Here is a 20,708-nt window from a genome sequence, read left to right as displayed (position 1 = left end):
TCAAATATCAAACTTTTTTCGGTCCAGAAGGCTGTTCGAGTGCCTTTACCGAATGAATTTATTCCCATCAGGAATAATGTAAATTAGATGAGTCCATTTCAGACCCTCAAAAATACACTTATAAAAGCACTTACAAAAATACACTTGCATAATTGGTTGTGTTGGGAGCAGTTCGATTTTTGAGGTTCCACTGTATATATCCTTCTTCGGTAGCTAAGCCTCACACTTATTCACATTTATACACTAGGATCAGTAAATATTAACATTACCTGTAAAACATGCTAGCAGTAATTATCAGTTACATATATTAAACAAGTAATTCATCATAAAGTATCACCATATTTTGAAGCTTCTCTCATAATTATTCCATAGCCTGAAATCATAGAGCCAGTTTAAGAAATCCCAATTAACTTTAGATCTCTGAATCAGTTTAAAGTATTAATACATGCTTAAAATTGTACTATTTTTGCTACCTCTCTTTTTTTTTATGTAATAATGCATACATAAAATTGTACTGTTTTTTCTAATTCTCTTTTTTTTTTTTTTTTAATAATGCATACTTAAAATTGTAGCGTTCAGTAACCCATGTCTAGTCTTAAGTAGTGTGTAAGCATTAGGATTAGTCTGCCCGAGATGCACAGCATGCCAGTGGCTTTCGTTTTTGCTTAACAATATTTTATTATGTGTAAAATGCATTTTGTAAACTGCACAAAGAAATAAAGTTTGTTTGTTTGAAGCACAGTGACCCCTCCAATTAGTCAACTAATAGAGGATGTGATGTACTTTATTGCTGATTGTCTGATTTATAGACGTAATAAATATTTTTATGATCGTAACAAGCAAAGTTCTGAATCAGCGGACTTATTCTGCTGATTCAGATTACTGGACACTAATTAGAATATGAGTATTGTAACCTGTAGTGGTACTGTAGTAGTACCTGTAGTGCAGTACTGTATAGCAATTTTATAATATGCAATTCATAGTAAATTTATTTAACTCTTAGTGGTGGAGAGATGTGGCGTAAACTGCCGAATAACTTTATTCTTAGTCAGAGTAGCTGTAAAACTCTACTAGTGAAAATGTAGATGGTTGAGAAGTAAATATCAGACACTATGTCTTAACATTACATTTCTCACATACCTGTGCCACTGAGATGCCAGGCTAAACCTTTATTAGTTTAAGTTTCTGCTTAAAACTGAGAACCACTCATTTCCTCTTGGCACCACCATTTTCTTTAGAAGCCATTATTAATTGCACTTTACTTAATAATTCCTCTTACTGAAAAGAAGATAAAGGCTCAGAGATGTGTGCACTCACACCACGAGAAGACCTCAGCACTGCATAGATACAAAAGGAATGTGAGTGATGCTGGAAGTGGCAAGAAAAAGTTTAAGCATACAAGTCTTGGTGTTATGAAGAAAATTGAGATATTAGATAAGCTTAAAAGTTAAAAGTGGTGCACATGTGGTGCAGACTGCAAGAGCTTATGGCCTTATTAATTAAGCATCAGTTCATTCAATAAAAAAGGAATGAGGCATTGTGCATTGAATAACCCAGGTTGTCATCTCCTGAAAAGAAAGACACATAAATCACAATAAAACAGAAAACTTATTGATTCAATGGATCAAACCAAAAATTTAATCCTAATAAGGGAAAAAATCCTTAGAGCACTATAAAATATGTGTGATGAGGAAGGAAGACCCGAACAAGAGTGTGTTTAGCACAGGTTAGTTCTGCAAGTTCAAGTTACATAATAGGTTACATAATACAGCCTCTCCTTACTTGCCAACGTACTCGTTCACTGACAACTCAGAGTTACGACGGGCTCTCCAATTAGTCATGATCGTATGCCATATGAGAACTTGGGTCATGGAAACGGACAGCTCGGCATCTCAACACGAAGCATCTCAATCTTTTTCCTACGGCCATTCAGTATGCTAGCTTTCACAGTCTCCAAGACTACATATTTGTACAAATTTGTACTTTATTGTGCACCCTATAGTACAAGATAGAGTAAGAAGTGCAGCAGCACTTGGAAGAGGAAAATGGAAGAAGTACAAAAGAAGTTCACAGTAAAGGGGTTAGCTGGTGTGTTTGGCTGTGTGTTTACATTCACTGTGTCTCTCATATCATCTTAAACAATGATTAAAATCAGTGAACAAGGTATGTCAGTGGTAATAATAATTATAATAATAATAATGTATTAATTCAAGGATTATGTGGAGTGAAATAAAGGTTGGATGTGAAAAGTTGGTTGTAGTAAGCGTATATGCATCTACAGAAGAGAGAAGTGTAGAGGAAAGAGAGAGGTTTTGGGAATTGTTGAGTGAGTGTGTGGGGACCTTTGAACCAAGAGTCAGAGTACTTGTGGTTGGGGATTTCAATGCTAATGTGGGTAAAAATGCTGTGGTGGGAGTAGTAGGTAAATTTGGGGTGCCAGGGGTAAATGAAAATGGGGAGCCTTTAATTGAGCTATGTGTAGAAAGAGGTTTGGTAATAAGTAATACATAGTTTATGAAAAAGAGGAAAAATAATATACAGGGTATGATATAGCACGTAATGAAAGTACAGTGGACCCCCGCATAACGATTACCTCCAAATGCGACCAATTATGTAAGTGTATTTATGTAAGTGCGTTTGTACGTGTATGTTTGGGGGTCTGAAAGGAATAATCTACTTCACAATATTCCTTATGGGAATAAATTCGGTCAGTACTGGCACCTGAACATACTTATGGAGTGAAAAAATATCGTTAACCGGGGGTCCACTGTAGTTTGTTTGATTATATATTGGTGGATAAAAGGTTGATGGGTAGGTTTTAGGATGTACATGTTTATAGAGGGGCAACCGATATATCGGATCATTATTTAGTTGTAGCTACAGTTAGAGTAAGAGGTAGATGGGACAAAAGGAAAATGGCAACAAGAAGTAAGAGAGAGGTGAAAGTGTATAAACTAAGGGAGGAAGAAGTTTGGGTGAGATCTAAGCAACTATTGGCAGAAAGGTGGGCTAGTGCAAGTATGAGTAGTGAGGGGGGGGGAGGGGTTGAAGAGGGTTGGAATAGTTTTAAAACTGCAGTATTAGAATGTGGGGCAGAAGTTTGTGGCAATAGGAGGGTGGGTGCAGGCGGAAAGAGGAGTGATTGGTGGAATGATGAAGTAAAGGGTGTGATAAAAGAGAAAAAGGCAGCTTATAAGAGGTTTTTACAAAGCAAAAGTGTTATAAGAAGAGCAGAGTACATGGAGAGTAAAAGAAAGGTGAAGAGAGTGGTGAGAGATTGTAAAAGGAGAGCAGATGATAGAGTGGGAGAGGCACTGTCAAGAATTTTTTATGAAAATAAGACAAAATTTTGGTATGAGATAAACAAATTAAGAAAGCCTAGGGAACGAATGGATTTGTCAGTTAAAAACAGAGTAGGGGAGTTAGTAGATGGGGAGATGGTGGAATATTTTGAGGAACTTTTAAGTGTCGACGAAGAAAGGGAGGCGGTAATTTCATGCATTGGCGAGGGAAGTATAACATGTTTTAGGAGTGAACAAGAACAGGATGTGAGTGTGAGGGAGGTGCGTGAGGCATTATGTAGAATGAAAGGGGGTAAAGCAGCTGGAACTGATGGGATCATGACAGAAATGTTAAAAGCAAGGGGAGGGATATAGTGTTGGAGTGGTTGGTATTTTTGTTTATTAAATGTATCAAAGAGAGGAAGGTACCTAGGGATTGGCAAACAGGATGTATAATTCCTTTATATTAAGGGAAAGGGGACAAAAGAGAGTGTAAAAATTATAGAGGAATAAGTTTACTGAGTATACTGAGAAAAGTGTATGGTAGGGTTGTTATTGAGAGAATTAGAGGCAAGACAGAATGTAGGATTGCGGATGAGCAAGGAGGTTTTAGAGTGGGCAGGGGATGTGTAGATCAAGTGTTTACATTGAAGCATATATGTGAACAGTATTTAGATAAAGGTAGGGAAGTTTTCATTGCATTTATGGATTTAGAAAAGGCATATGATAGAGTGGATAGGGGAGCAATGTGGCAGATGTTGCAAGTATGTATATGGAATAGGTAGTAAGTTACTAAATGTTGTAAAGAGTTTTTTTGAGGATAGTGAGGCTCAGGTTAGGGTGTGTAGAAGAGAGGGAGACTACTTCCCAGTAAAGGTGGGTCTTAGACAGGGATGTGTAATGTCACCATGGTTATTTAATATATTTATAGATGGGGTTGTAACAGAATAAATGCTATGGTGTTGGGAGAGGGGTGGGATTAAATTATGGGGAATCGAATACAAAATGGGAATTGACACTTACTTTTTGCTTATGATACTGTACTTATGGAAGATTCTAAAGAAAAGTTGCAAAGGTTAGTGGACGAGTTTGGGAGAATGTGTAAAGGTAGAAAGTTGAAAGTGAACATAGAAAAGAGTAAGGCGATGAGGGTATCAAATGATTTAGATAAAGAAAAATTGGAGAGGAGGAGTGTGGAAGTGAATGTTTTCAGATATTTGGGAGTTGACATGTCAGTGGATGGATGTATGAAGGATGAGGTTAACCATAGAATTGATGAAGGAAAAAAGGTGAGTGGTGCATTTAGGTGTATGTGGAGACACAAAACATTGTCTTTGGAGGCAAAGAAGGGAATGTATGAAAGTATAGTGGTACCAACACTCTTACATGGATGTGAAGCTTGGGTTGTAAATGCTGCAGCGAGGAGATGGAGGCAGTGGAGATGTCCTGTCTAAGGGCAATGAATGGTGTAAATATTATGCAGAGAATTTGGAGAAGGTGTGGAGTTAATAAAAGTATTAGTCAGAGGGCTGAAGAGGGGTTGTTGAGGAGGTTTGGTCATTGAGAGAGAATGGATCAAAGTAGAATGACATGGAGAGCGTATAAATCTGTAGGGGAAGGAAGGCAGGGTAGGGGTCGTCCTCAAAAAGGTTGGAGGGATGGGGTAAAGGAGGTTTTGTGGGCGAGTGGCTTGGACTTCCAGCAAGCATGCGTGAGTGTGTTAGATAGGAGTGAATGGAGACAAATGGTATTTGGGACCTGACGAGCTGTTGGAGTGTGAGCAGGGTAATATTTAGTGAAGGGATTCAGGGAAAATGGTTATTTTTATATAGCCAGACTTGAGTTCTGGAAATGGGAAGTACAGTGCTCGCACTTTAAAGGAGGGGTTTGAGATATTGGCAATTTGGAGGGATAAATTGTGTATCTTTATACGTATATGCTTATAAACTGTTGTGTTCTGGGCACCTCTGCAAAAACAGTGATTATGTATGAGTAAGGTGAAAGTGTTGAATGATGAAAGTATTTTCTTTTCGGGGATTTTCGTTCTTTTTTGGGTCACCCTGCTTCGGTGGGAGACGGCCAACTTGTTAAAAAAAAATAATAATAATAATCACTCTGGAGCGCTTTAAATGTCTGCTATCAAACCTATACAAAATATGTATGACATTTGAAGCACTCCAGAGCGATTATTATTTATTATTACCATCGCTATTCCTTGTTCACCAAGTTTAATCTTTTCTTAACCCTTAAACTGTCCAAACATAGATCTACGTTTGCACGCGTAGTGCTCCGACCTTGATTTTCTCCATTTATTTATTTATTTATTTTATTTATTATTAATTTGGACATGATACATAGATGTACAAAGAAATACAGTGGTTAAGTGTAACATGCCAAAAGCCCCTTGTATGCAGAGCATTATGGGCAGGCTTAAAATTAACTTAAGATTAACTAAGCAATGATATATTCAGTGGTAAAAATTATAGTAAACAAATAACAATTAAGCACAAATGAGTATTTCAAAGGCAGGTCATATGGTCATTTGCTGAGTTGCTGTGCATTCAGTAGAATGGAATACAGTGGACCCCCGGTTTGTGATATTAATCTGTTCCTGGGAGCTCAATGTAAACCAAAATTATCGAAAAGCGAATCAATTTTCCCCATAAGAAATAATGGAAATCAAATTAATCCATGAAAGACACCCAAAAGTATGAAAAAAAAATTTTTACCACATGAAATATTAAGTTTAATGCACACAAACTGAAGAAGACATGTACAGTTTGTAGTACTCTACTAACAATAGAATAAATGACACTTACCTTTAATGAAGATCTGGTGATGATTGATGGGATGGGAGGAGGGGAGAGTGTCGAACTTATTGTTTAGAAGGGGAATCCCCTTCCAATAGGACTTGAGGTAGCAAGTCCTTTTCCGGGGTTACTTCCCTTCTTCTTTTAATGCTACTAGGACCAGCGTGAGAGTCACTGGCAGCCTCACCATGCCTAATCACACTATGTATGCCACTACGATTCTTAAATCTTTCAAACTAACCTTTGCTGGCCTTAAATTCACTCACATCACCACTGGTTGCAGGCAATTTCTTTACCAAATCGTCATGCAACTGCCTAGCCTTTTCACAAATGATCGCTTGAGAGATGCTGTCTCCTGCTATCTGTTTTTCATTTATCCACACCAATAACAGCCTCTCAACATCTTCTAACACTTGCGGTCGCTGTTTTGTAATCACAGTTGCACCTTTTGCACCAACAGCTTCCTTGATTGCCATTTCCCTGGTCACTATAGTAGAGATGATTGATTGGGGTTTTGTATACAACCTGGCCATCTCCGACACACACACTCCACTTTCGTACTTTGCAATTATCTCTTTCTTCATTTCAATAGCCATTAGCACCCTTTTTCTCGAAGGGTTGGCACTAGAAGCTTTCTTGGGGCCTATGGTGACTTTTTTTGCAGAAACAAGCACCAAAAACACTGTGATAATATGGAATGTACCGAATGTATCCTTAGATGCGAGCACACTGGCTGGCTTGTAAACACTGGCGCACATGTGGACACGTCTTGGATGAATCGTATATCGGGTTTTTTAGCGGGAACCGAGGCAAAAATTTTGCATTAGAATACAGTGGTCCCTCGTTTTTCGTAGTTAATCTGTTCCTGGAGTTGCTACTATTAACGAAATCTACGATTTGCGAATCAATTTTCCCCAAAAGAAATAATGTAAATACAATTAATCCGTTCCTGACACCCAGAAGTATTAACCCTTTCAGGGTCCGTCCCGTAGATCTACGGCTTTACGTTCAGGGTCCAAACCGTAGATCTACGCCATGAGCTCAGCTCACTCTGATAAACTGTGAGTGGTACATTTGGGCCTAGATATGAGAGAATACATCTATGTGGTATGTGTGCACCACATAAAACAGATCCTGCAGCACACTGTGTATAATGAGAGAAAAAAACTGAAATCATGATTTTTTGATTAAAACAACGATTTTGCAGTGTTTTTCGTATGTTTTTTATAGTTGTATTTGCGATTTCTTGGTCTCAATTGATAGAATGGAAGACATATTACTGAAATAGAGATGATTTTGATTGGTTTTAGCACTAGAAATGGCTTGAAACTGAGCTCAAAGTAGCAGAAATGTTAAATTTTTGCCGATATTCAAGAGTAAACAAACGACCTCACACGTCTAACACACGCCAGCTGGTGGGTCTAATATGCATTCACAAATATGGTGATGATATTTATACAATTATTACAGTATTGCATAACAGTAAATCTTCAATTTTTTGGTGTGAATAAAAATTCATTATGTGAATAAAAAATAAAAATGGAATTTATTTGTAAAGCCTCAAAACATAACTAATGAACAGAGGAAATGTTAGTTTAGTTCCAGGAATACCTACATTGTTTATTCTGGACCCTATTTTGAAATTGGAATATTTTGAACTTTGTGTTAAATTGGCCAAATTAACAATTTCCGATCACTTTAATTTGTAGTTGAAACAGTTGACTTGCTGATTTCTTGTGCTCAATCGATAGAATAGAAGTAATACTAGTGAAATAGCTAAGAATTTGGTTTACTGGAATAATGTAATTGGCCTAAAATGGGAGTCAAAGTCGGCAAAATCGCCAATTTGTAAATATCGCTGACACATCAAAATTCGCGAGAGCATAATTTCATCAATTTTCCATCAAATTTCGTACTTTTTGTTTTATTACCTTCACAAAAAGATTCTTTACCATTTCATAAGAAAAAATAACAAATTTTTTTTTTTGAAAATTCTTGGACACTGGGGCACCACTTCAGATTTGGGCCTTGGACCCTGAAAGGGTTAACAGTCAACTGTAATTTTTTTTTTTTTTTTTTTTTTTTTAAGATTAGTACCATAATGGACAGATGTGAACAAAAATAAACATCTTTTCTCACTCTGACCCTTAAACTGTCCAAACATAGATCTACATTTTTTCAACATTTGAAAGTACGTACAGTGGACCCCCGCTTAACGATCACCTCCCAATGCGTCCAATTATGTAAGTGTATTTATGTAAGTGCGTTTGTACGTGCATGTTTGGGGGTCTGAAATGGACTAATCTACTTCACAATATTCCTTATGGGAACAAATTCGGTCAGTACTGGCACCTGAACATACTTCTGGAATGAAAAAATATCATTAACCGGGGGTCCACTGTATGTAAAAAATGTAGACTTTTTTTTTTTACATTTGAAAATGTGTAAAAAAACTTTGATCTACATTTTTTTTGTTATATTGGAAAATATGTAAAAATATAGATCTACTTTTGGAGCACTACGCATGTGAATGTAGATCTGTTTGGACAGTTTAACCCTTTCAGGGTCCGTCCCGTAGGTCAAATTTAGCGCGAAAGCTCTCGTAGGCCTACATGTGAGAGAACTGGTCTGCGTGGTGGGTGTGCGCCATAAACAAAAATCTAGGCGCCCGCATAGCATTGTGGGAACGCCGGCTCAGTTACCCTTGTTCACCATGCCTCGTTGCAAGTCAGCTCTCACTCCCCAGAAAATTGGGACTCTCCTCTTCCTATCTGATAGTTCTGACACTGATGGAAGTGGAAATGAAGACGAATTCTACGGCTTTGATCAGTTAGTGACCGAAAGGAATGACTAGGATATTGATAATAGTACAGAAAACCCTGACGATCCTCAACCTTCTACCTCTGGTGTGGGCACTCGTGACTCACGGTCGGTTGTTCCTCAACGCAAGAGAAAACTAATATTTTCGCGTGGCCAGGCCTCTGACTTCAGTAATGATGATGATAGTGATGTGGATTGTGATTTTATTGCACTCGACGATCATTCGATTAGTGATAGTGAGGAATCATATTCACCAGTGAAGCGTCGGTATGTTCACCGCTGCATGCGCTCGGGTAGTGTACCCTATGCTGTGCCCAGGGGACGGAGTACATCCCGGAGTACATCCCGTGGCCCTACACCAGTTTTAGGTAGTGATAGTGAGGATGATGTGGCTACACTTGGCATGGATAGACCACAGGCATCAGTGGATGGTGTTAGTGGTGATGGTAGTGGCACCGCCATGCGTGACTCACCAGCCCAGGGTGGGACCCACGCTGCTGACTCGTCAGTTCAAGGACAAAGTAGAGCGTCAGCCACCAGCCCACCACAACCACAACCACCCGCACAACCAGCCTATGATGTCCAGTATCCACCAGCAAACCGTATGTGGGATTGGCAGCAAAATCCCAATTTTGTTCCCAAGCCTCACCACTTTGATGACTCTCAAAGTGGAATTCTACCTACTTGTCCCCTTGGAACCACGGCCAATGAACTGGAATTCTTTGAATTATTCTTTGACCAGCCATTGATGGAAACTATTGTCAGGGAAAGTAATAAGTATTTTGAGTACACCATGGCAAATACGATCATATCACCTCAGTCAAGACTACACAGGTGGAAAGAGACGACTGTTGCAGAAATGTATTTGCTTTTTGCAACAATAATGCTTATGCCTCATGTCTATAAGCATAATATAAAAGCATACTGGTCCACAGATCGGCTAATTTCTACCCCGGTCTTCAGTGAAATCATACCAGTGAACAGGTTTATCTTACTCTTACGTATGTTGCACTTCTCTGACAAAACCAGGCCTGACAGAAGTGACAGGTTATACAAGATTAGAAATGTTTTCATGTATCTCAAACAAAAGTTCAGCATATACTTTTATCCATTCAAGAATCTTGTAATTGACGAACGAGTCTTTGATTTTGTTCAAAGGTAGACTGTCATTCAAGCAGTATATACCGAGCAAGAGGAAACGCTTTGGTATAAAACTGTTTGTGCTCTGTGACTGTGACAGTGGCCTGGTGTTGGATATTGTTGTATACATGGGAAGTAAAACATTGAAAGATACCAAGATGTTATTGGGTATCTCAGGTGACGTAGTGAGAAACATGATGGCACCTTATCTTGGTAAGGGGCATACATTATATACCGATAACTGGTACACAAGCCCATTACTCAGTGATTTCATGGGAGTGAACAAGACAGATGTGTGTGGCACAGTGCGTTCTAATCATAAACATATGCCCAGGCTCAATGCAGGTGCTCGTGGTGATGACGTGCAGGTGTTTACTGCCAGTGACATCATGGCATTACGGTGGCATGACAAACGAGATGTCACATTGTTGACGACCATTCACCGTAATGAAATGCAAGACAGTGGCAAAGTTGATCGAGTGACTAATGAACGTATTCGAAAACCAGTGACAGTGATTGATTATACACAAAACATGCGCTTGGTTGACAAATGTGACATGCAGATTGGTTTTGTTTACTGTGTTTGTAAGAGTTACAAGTGGTACATGAAACTTTTCTTCCATCTCATGGACATTTCTATGCTCAATGCATATAATATGTACCAAAGAAAGACTGGCAACAGACCACCGTATGGTGAATTTTGTTTGTCTGTTGTCAGACAACTCATAATGAAGTACCAGGTAAGAACACCTGCTATACAACAAGGTCCTCGAATTACTCAGGATATACCCAAGCATTTGAGGAGGGAAGGTGATCATTTCATAATACAGCTTCCTTCAACTCAGAAGAAATTTGCTCAGTAGAGATGCATCGTCTGTGCACAAACAAAACAACGGCAACAAAGACGCAAAGACACTCGGTTTATGTGTGAGGAATGTATGGTGCCTCTGTGCATGGTGCCTTGTTTCAAGGAGTTCCACAAGCTCCAGCAGTTCTAAAACCATGTCCAGTGATTGTAAATATGTAAATATATGATAGAACATTAGTATTATACAAGATTTGTGCATGTTTATTGTAATAAACAACAGTGGTAAACAATAATATGATAATAACTTTAGTGTGGTTATTGTGTTCAATACAGTGAGTTTTTATTTATACATTATATACAGTATTGGTCTCTCAGGCCCCAAATGTTAGTAGGAATAGAAAAAAATTGGAAAAGAAAAGAAAAAACTTTAAAAACCGCAAAATAATGTAATGCGCGTATGTGGAATTCGTCGATGTTGCCGCCACCACATCATTTTTGACAAACTTCTTGGCACTGTATCTCGGTAAGTACTGATCAGAATTTTTTTTTTGTCTTATTACCTTCACAAAAATATGCTCTTTAATTCTGTAAGAAAAAAAATTTTTTTTTTTTTTTTTTTAAAAATTTCTTGGACACTGGAGCACCACTTCAGATTTTGGCCTTGGACCCTGAAGGGGTTAAGGGTTAATATGCAAACTTTAAGATTACCACTAGAAAGACTGTATTATGGTATTTTTTTTTATGGGGGATTTTTTTTTTTCTGATTGCCTGTTTAGAATTCTCATTGAAAATTCTTGACCCTGCTTCTGCCAAGCTGGAAGTGTTAGCAGCAATGACATCTGTGAGCAAAGTTTCCTAGATGGTAATCTCCCTCTCTCCTACAAAATAATGTGCATCCCTACACAAAGCATCCTTTATGCCATGTTGATCATTGTATAGATTTCTATTTTTCTTTTGTTTTTCCAGGAACAATATTTGCCCATTCTCTGAAAAAAAAAAATATTTCCTCTGAATATTGTGTTATAGGAAGCCACCATGTTTTTTTATTTTTTTCCTTTAGGTTGGCGTGGATGAATTCTATGGCACTAGGTCGTGCAGCATACCAACCTACTAATGTGGAACACTGGGCCAACATGGTGACACATGGGGTCAGTACTTAAGCATTTGAATATGCTACAGTATTTGCAGAAGATTACATATACCCATCCTGTATAACATTAGGAATAAAATATAATTTGTAATGGATAAAAAAATATAATTTAAAAATATAGTGTGATTCTGGTAATACATTTTTTAGTTAGAGGATAGGTATTATATATTGAGTATGTGTCATCTTTTTAGTGAGTTGCCATCAAGCAACTTTTCCATGCGTGTTGTTGTCATTCTACATTGAACAGCACATAGATGGTGAATATTTTTGGCCTTACTATTCATAGTAAAACTGAGATAGTGTGGTGTAATCTTCCATTTGAAATATGTGCTCTAGAGTTAATACATATGGGTGTAATTTTTAAAAGCAGCTATGGTATTTTATATTTTCTTGTTCAATGTGGCCAATGAAATATTTTGTCGTTCATCCTGTGGCCAGTATACATTTGTTTCATGTGTGCACAATGGCACTATACTTAAATAGTACTTAGTATTCATTGTTAATACTTATTAATACAGTGGTACCTCGAGTTATGAACTTAATTTGTTCCAGAAGGCTGTTCAAGTGCTGATACCGAATGAATTTGTTCCCATAAGGAATAATGTAAATTAGATTAGCCTGTTTCAGACCCCCAGAAATACACTTACAAAAGCACTTACAAAAATACACTTACATAATTGTTCGAGTTGGGAGCTATTTGAAACTCGAGGTACCACTATACTGCATATTTTCTGTAAGTAAAGAATCACAAATTTTTCTTGACACACCACACTCTTTCAGACATGCTTCAAGCTCCTCTGTAGTCATAACACTTGAAGAATGTTAATCTCAGCCCAGGAAACACTAGGCTGATTCCATGGGCAAACAAGATAGGGTAGGTCAGCAATAGGCCTCAGTCTCATGATCCACTGCTTCAGTGAGTGGGTCATCATGCGACAGAGACCTGTTTCAGAAGAAATTTTCTCTTACAAATAAAATACACTGTTCATGATTGGGTGGATATTATTTCTTGTGAAGTACACAGTGTTCGTGACCATCTCAAAGGGTTCAGCACTATGCTAACCTTCCTTCTCAGGGTTTCTACCCAATAAACTGTGAATGTAATGAAGAGCCTGTGCTTATGATATTGATTGTTCTGTTAATATTTAGTATCAGGAATTTTATGTCTACGTATTGGTAGAGAAAAGACTATTGAGTAGACTTCAAGATGTACATGTTTATAGAGGGGCCACAGATATATCACATCACTTTTTAGTTGTAGCTACAGTGAGAGTAAAAGGTAGATGAGATACAAGGAAAATAGAAGCATCAGGGAAGAGAGAGGTGAAGGTTTATAAACTAAAAGAGGAGGCAGTTAATATAAGATATAAACAATTATTGGAGGGTATAGGCAATAGGGTCAAAGATGTATGGGGTAGGTTTAAGAATGTAGTGTTAGTGTTCAGCAGAAGTGTGTGGTTACTGGAAAATGGGTGCAGGAGGGAAGAAGAGTGATTGGTGGAATGATGATGTAAAGAGAGTAGTAAGGGAGAAAAAGTTAGCATATGAGAGGTTTTTACAAAGTAGAAGTGATGCAAGGAGGGAAGAGTATATAGAGAGAAAAAGAGAGGTTAAGAGAGTGGTGAAGCAATGTAAAAAGACAGCAAATGAGAGAGTGGGTGAGATGTTATCAACAAATTTTGTTGAAAATAAGAAAAAGCTTTGAGTGAGACTAATAAGTTGAGGAAGCCTAGGGAATGAATGGATTTGACAGTTTAAAATAGGAGAGGAGAGTTAATAAATGGAGAGTTAGAGGTATCGGGAAGATGGAGGGAATATTTTGAGGAATTGTTAATTGTTGATGAAGATAGGGAAGCTGTGATTTCGTGTATAGGGCAAAGAGGAATAACATTTTGTAGGAGTGAGGAGGAGCCAGTTGTGAGTGTGGGGGAAGTTTGTGAGGCAGTGGGTAGAATGAAAGAGGGTAAGGCAGCTGGGATAAAGATAGAAATGTTAAAAGCAGGTGGGGATATAGTTTTGGAGTGGTTGGTGCTATTATTTAATAAATGTATGGAAGAAGGTAAGGTACCTAGGGATTGGCAGAGAGCGTGCATAGTTCCTTTGTATAGAGGCAAAAGGGATAAAAGAGAGTACAAAAATTATAGGGGAATATGTAAGTCTGTTGAGTATACCTGGTAAAGTGTATGGTAAAATTATTATTGAAAGAATTAAAAGTAAGACAGAGAGTAGGATAACAGATGAACAAGGAGATTTCAGGAAAGGTAGGGGGTGTGTAGACAAAATGCTTGCAATGAAACATACAGGTGAACAGTATTTAGATAAGTGTAAAGAGGTTTTTGTGGCATTTGTGAATTTGGAAAAGGCATATGACAGGGTGGATAGAGGGGCAATGTGGCAGATGTTGCAGGTGTATGGAATAGGAGGTAGGTTACTGAAAGCAGTGAAGAGTTTTTATGAAGACATTGAGGCTCAGGTTAGAGTATGCCCTAAGGAGAGAGGGAGATTATTTCCCAGTAAAAGTAGGCCTTAGACAAGGATGTGTGATGTCACCATGGTTGTTCATTATATTTATAGATGGGGTGGTAAGAGAAGTGAATGCACGGGTGTTGGCAAGCGGTATGGAGTTAAAAGATAAAGAACCTAACACAAAGTGGGAGTTGTCACAGTTGCTCTTTGCTGATGACACAGTGCTTTTGGGAGATTCGGAAGAGAAGTTGCAGAGGTTGGTGGATGAGTTTGGTAGGGTATATAAAAGAAGAAGATTAAAAGTGAATACGTGTATATGAAAGAGTAATGTGATGAAGATAAAAAAATGGAGATGGGAAGTGCAGTGTCTACTCTCTGAAGGAGGGGTGTTAATGTTGCAGTTTTATAACTGTAGTGTAAGCAAGCCTCTGGCAAGACCGTGATAGAGTGAATGATGATGAAAGTTTTTCTTTTTCGGGCCACCCTGCCTTGGTGGGAAGCGGCCGATGTGTTAATAATAAGCTTTTTTTTATCATTTTTTTTATCATTATGATTTAAAATAACTAATTTAAATATTAACATTATTAATATTATACTGCATATCCATCTGCTCATCTTTGCATGTGCCCTAACATATTTTACAAGTTTAATATATTTTAAACATTATCTACAACAGCTTATGATCATAATATTTTATACTTAAATGTACACACCTAGAAAATACATCTACATAAATATTTTGAGACTTCAGTGGATGTTAAATTTTATAGCATGTGTTAAAATATTTGATTGTTATGCAGTTTAATAAGGACCATCAGTAATCTTCACAAATACAGATTTTTTTTGCATGAGACAGCTTTATGCTCTAACTTTCAAAAGCTCACATAAGATGCTGTTTAAGACTAGCAGTCATAGGTTGATAGGTATGTCAGTATCGACAAGTTGGAATAAAATGAGACATTAAAAACCATATGGAAACTTTATATACTGCACATATGAATTCTTTTAGCTGGATATACAAGTTTTTAAGTCAGTTAACAATGCTTGTATGAGAGTTTATATTAAGGTTTAGATTAAGATGTTCATTTTGACAAGTTACATGGTTGTACAGAGGAATATAATAGTTGGGTGTACATACCAAAAGCCCCTTTGTATACAGAGCATTTCAGGCAAGTTTAAAGATTAACTTAAGATTGGGAAGGCGATAATACATAGTTCATATGGTCATTAGATGAGTTACAGTGAGCACAGGAGAATTGAATATTCTATCTAGTAATGCTACATGGCTTTGATAAGTCTAGTGGAGACTTATTACGCTATTGAATTAGTTTATAAAGATTACAGTGTAACAGTTTAAAACAATTTAAAATATGATGTATTACAGTTTAATACTACATATTTAAAACAATGAAATTTGGTATTACAATGGAACAATTTACGTTATGATGTACTGTATTACAATCTAGTACTGTTTAAAACAATGAAATATAGACATTCTGATGTTGAAGTAGTAAGTGGTTGAGCATTTATCAGCACAATATGAGCAGCTTGTGAGAAACTGGTAGTGAGTAGATACGGTTTGTCTGGTTAATTTTGGGTGTTAAGGTGATTTCTTAGTAGGACCTTAAACTGATTTGCAGACAGGGGTCCTTTAGTGTGTTCTGGCAGTGAATTCCGGATCTTTGGACCTTTTACGTGCATAGCATTTTTTCATAGGGAGAGATGAATACGAGGGATATTGAAGAGTGATCTGTGTCTCATATTATGGTTGTGTGTTCTGTTATAGTTATCAAGGAGGAGTTTGAAAGGAGGGTTTACATTAGAGTATAGTGTTGTGTGTATGTAGTAGGCACAATAATAAGTGTGAATGTTTTGTATATTAAGCAAGTTAAGACTTGAGAAAAAGAGGTGGAGTATGTTGTCTAATGCAGGAGTTAGTAATCAATCGCACTGCAGCTTTTTGTTGGGTTATTAAAGGCTTAAGGTGATTTGCTGTGGTTGAACCCCATACACAAATACCGTAGGTGAAGTAAGGATAAATGAGAGAGTGGTACAAAGCTAGAAGAGCTGATTGGGGTACGTAGTACCGTATCTTTGAAAGGATGCCTACCGTTTTGGAGACTTTCTTGGAAATTTGCTGTATGTGTGTCTGAAATCTGAGGCTGTAGTCAAGGTGGAGACCTAGAAATTTGCCCTCTGCCTGTCTCGAAATAGGTGAACCATTTATCAATACGTTTAGCTGTACATTTGAAGCTCTGTTTCCAAAAAGCATGAAGTAGGGTTTGTCTATTTTGAGAGTAAGTTTGTTGGTAATCATCCAAGTATATATTTTTAGCAGTTCAGCATTTACAATGTCTGTTAGTATGGTTAGGTTTGGGTGATAGAAGACATAAGTTGTGTCATCTGCAAATAAAGTAGGTTTAAGGAGATTAGATGCATTTGGTAGGTCATTGATGTAAATGAGAAAGAGAAGTGGGCCAAGAACACTTCCCTGTGGAACTCCAACAAGAACAGTTTGTGTAGTGGAGCTGGCTTCTTTTGTGTATACATATTAGGTTCTATTGGTAAGATAAGGTTTTAGGTAATCAAGAGGGTGTCCTCTGACCCTGTAATGTTCGAGTTTTTGGTGCAAAAGATCATGGTCAACTGTATCAAAAGCTTTTCGTAAGTCTATGAAAAGTTCCAGAGGAAATTCTTTTTTCTTGAGTGCAGAATCTGTTAGTTCAAGCATATGTATAATAGCATCATTAGTACTTTTTTTTTTTTGGTCTGAACCCATACTGATGAGGGTCGAGTATGTTGTGGGATACGAAGATGGAGTATATTTGTTTGTGAATTAATTTTTCGAAGATTTTAGATAGGAGCAGGTTTGATATAGGCCTATAATTGCTCAGTTCAGTTGGATCATCTCCTTTGAAGATCGGGGTGACTCGAGCTGTCTTGAGTTGCAATAATTGGTGACAACACATGAGAAGCTTTTTTATACATGAGTGGTGGTAAGTTATTTAGGTCTCCTGTCTTGTTCTTTAGTGTTTTGATGATAAGCGAGATTTCAGTAGGGTTTCCGACGTATTAGTACATCTTACGCGCCAGGGTTATTGACGTATTAGTACGCATAAATTCTAGTGTCCTCAAATCAGGCAGGAAAAGGCTGGTAGTCCTAGATGTGAGAGAATGGATCTCCATGGTCAGTGTGCACGTTTGTTACACCCTTTTGTTCATTTTAACCCTTAAACTGTCCAAACAAATTTACGTTCACATGCGTAGTGCTCCAAAAGTAGATCTATGTTTTTTACATATTTTCAAATATAACAAAAAAAAAGTGGATCAAAGTTTTCTTACACGTTTTCACATGTAAAAAAAAGAAAAGAAGATCTACTTTTTTTACATTCAAATGTTGAAAAAATGTAGATCTACATTTGGACAGTTTAAGGGTTAAGTAGACTGTTTCTACTTGTTATTATCACAGTGGTATACTTTTACATGTTATTTTTGCTATTTCACTTAATATTATATTCAGGAGGAATTCCATTAGTAGCTAAAATGGATTCACTCGACTTTATAATATTATTTGGTCGTATTACTTAGCTTTGTATATAGGTAGGTTGTTTAATTAGTCTCAACTGCTGGTGCGACCTGGCCAAGCACCAGTAGGTGATTTGAGCTGCTCAACCCCTGCTCCGACTGAGTCAAAGTGGGCTGGTAAAGTCTCACTGAGTTCAGTTCATACCTTCCTCTGGACCAGGAAGGGTCTCGGGAAGTGTCCACCTGTAGACCAACATTCACCTCCCTGGGAAATACCAGGAATTTTCGAAAACTCATTGCTAAGACATATCTCGGTTGGAGAAGGCGGTTTTGAAGCTCTTAGAGAAAGTGAAGTCAAGTGATCAAGCCTCTGTGGTGTAGAGGGCTTATTGCAGAGTGAACCCTTTGTAAGAGCTCTATCAATGTGGTGTTCAAGATTTTAAAGCAACGCCAGTGCCTGTACATATACTGATATTTCCTGACTCGCTCAGAACCATTTGTAAACACATATCCTAGTACTGTGATGTGTTAATAAGTGTTCTACTTATAGTGCAAAATATGAGAAAGTGGATTTAAGTGGTTTTGGTTATTAATAAATTAAATAGAAATCAAGGAAATTCCTTTTCCTCCATGAGTGAAGACCCCTAGACGTGCTAAGTTTGTTAGTTTGTTACGAAAAGCACTATAACCCAGGGACCAGCTGACTATGTTCGTAACAAAGTGGGGGGCCTGTCCAGGAGCTGCTCTTTGATCCAAGGTGCTGGAGGAAATATCAGCCCTAGGAAGTAAGTACCAATCCCATGAAAGTGAGCTGCTGTTCAGGTACCCATAAAATTAACTATGGAGGCTCAAATACAACAGTTAATACGTGAGTTAACCTTGGAGGATTTGAAGTCTATAAAACTTCAGAAGTGCTGGCAAATTGCCGTACGCCTTGGAGTGAAGTATAACAAATATTACACCGCCGAGACCACTCGATCTATTTTGAGAAACATGCTGTTTCCGGAACAAGGGGAGGTGGATGACATTGACGATGCTGATGAGGCAAGTCTGATATCTCAATTTGAAGACTTGGACCGACCACTTGGAGCAGAAGGACTTGATCTTGGTGGCCTTCCAACTTCCCTACCCTCTGGTGATGTGGCTGAGCCAGAATCAAAGGAAGCTGCTGGTGAGCTGACATCCCTGGGAGAGGTGCCTGAAATTGGGGCGTCTAATCACCCAGTTTCCGACCCTGGTTCACTAGAAGCACCCGGCACAGGTGCTTGACCCAAGGAAAGATGGGAAAACTTGTACCCCCCAACTCCTCCACTACCGACTGGGCCCATATCACAGAGCCAGTTCGAAAGAATGGAGCGCCTTGTTATTTTACAGAAGGCCCAAATAGAAGCCCAAAGGAAGCTGAATGCAGAAGAGTTCGAGAGGGGCACCATACTCTACGAACGTCAGCGGCAAAGGGAAGGAGTTGTGAGGCCCGAGGCCCCCAGAAATCCTTTCGACATTCATAAAGCAGCATCTTTGGTGCCCAAGTTTTGCGAGTCTGATCTGGACACGTACTTCGATACGTTCGAAAATCAGTCTCAAGCTATGCAGTGGCCCCGAAAACTCTGGGCTGTCTTGCTGCATACGACGCTGGCTGGTAAAGCTCGAGAATGTACCACGGCTTTGCCTTACAAAAAGTACATACAATATGACTCCACTGGCTGATCGCTACGAGGTCTCCAACCAGCTGATCCGTGATAGAACATCCAGAGAGGAAGCAGTAAAATTGAGCCGGAAGGTTCGACCAGTTAAGTCAAGAACAGAACTTCGCCAAAAGTTTCCTTCAGAAGCAGTGACCTCTCGAACCCTGGATAAGCCATGCATTGGTGACCAATTTCAACCACGACAGAACCGGGAGGTGTATAAAGCCAGGAAGAACTTGTCCTGTTCATATTGCCAAAAGGGAGGTCATGTGAGAAACCAATGTTATCAGCTGGAAAGGGATAGGAAAAATAAGTATCGAGAAGGTGCTCCTATGCAGATGGTGTCTTCAGTAGCCCACACGCAGGGGTGTCTACGGACGGATCTAGAGCCAGCAGGACCGAAGACTGCTTCACCGAGATGACCAGAGACGAGGGCCATCTCAGGGCAAGAAATTGAAAAGGCAATGAGCCCATATTTTTCAGAAGGAAAAGCTGGTATTGACGAGTGTCAAGTGGTACCTGTTAAAACCTATAAGGATATGGGGAGTTACTTGACATTGTTAAAAAAGGGAATCCTCTCCTTATCTGACTGCACTTATACGAAGATGGATGCACTTCTGGAGGCTTATGGAGGAGCCGTCTCTAAGAGTTCCCCTCCATAGGATATACCTAGACCTGGGTTGCTATAAAGGATATGCAACTGTCGGTATATCAGACGAAGGATTTCCTATTAAGTCTGCTGACCTACTGATAGGAAATGACCTAAGCTGCGAAGGAATCAAGAAAGAACCTCTGGTGATAGAAAATACCTCAGGAGAGGATTACGTGGTTGAGGCTCATAGGAAGGACCTATCATTATTTCCGCTGGGAGTTGTCACTAGGTCCATGGCAATGACCAGGTTACTTCCTGAATCAACAGAGGAAGAAGAGGACAAAGCTGATCTGGGTTTGAACCTATTGTTTAGTGCAACCCACTGGCCCAAGGATGCAACGTCTGTGTCTGCAGGGCTAGACTCGACTTTT

General features: G+C 38.5%; 1 protein-coding gene across 3 annotated transcripts in view; it reads left to right on the top strand.

Annotated features, from left to right (window-relative positions):
• The window catches only part of LOC128706600 (monocyte to macrophage differentiation factor 2), a 249,726-nt gene that overhangs the window by 42,092 nt on the left and 186,926 nt on the right, over positions 1 to 20,708 (top strand). For all 3 annotated transcript variants that reach the window (XM_053801550.2, XM_053801552.2, XM_053801551.2), the window contains one exon: positions 11,920 to 12,007. In XM_053801550.2, the coding sequence (XP_053657525.1) occupies positions 11,920 to 12,007 (88 nt within the window). The remainder of the gene's footprint in view (positions 1 to 11,919; positions 12,008 to 20,708) is intronic.

This window comes from Cherax quadricarinatus, chromosome 3 (assembly GCF_038502225.1).
Source record: "Cherax quadricarinatus isolate ZL_2023a chromosome 3, ASM3850222v1, whole genome shotgun sequence".
Taxonomy (NCBI): domain Eukaryota; kingdom Metazoa; phylum Arthropoda; class Malacostraca; order Decapoda; family Parastacidae; genus Cherax; species Cherax quadricarinatus.
This window is presented reverse-complemented; position numbering and strand designations above follow the sequence as displayed.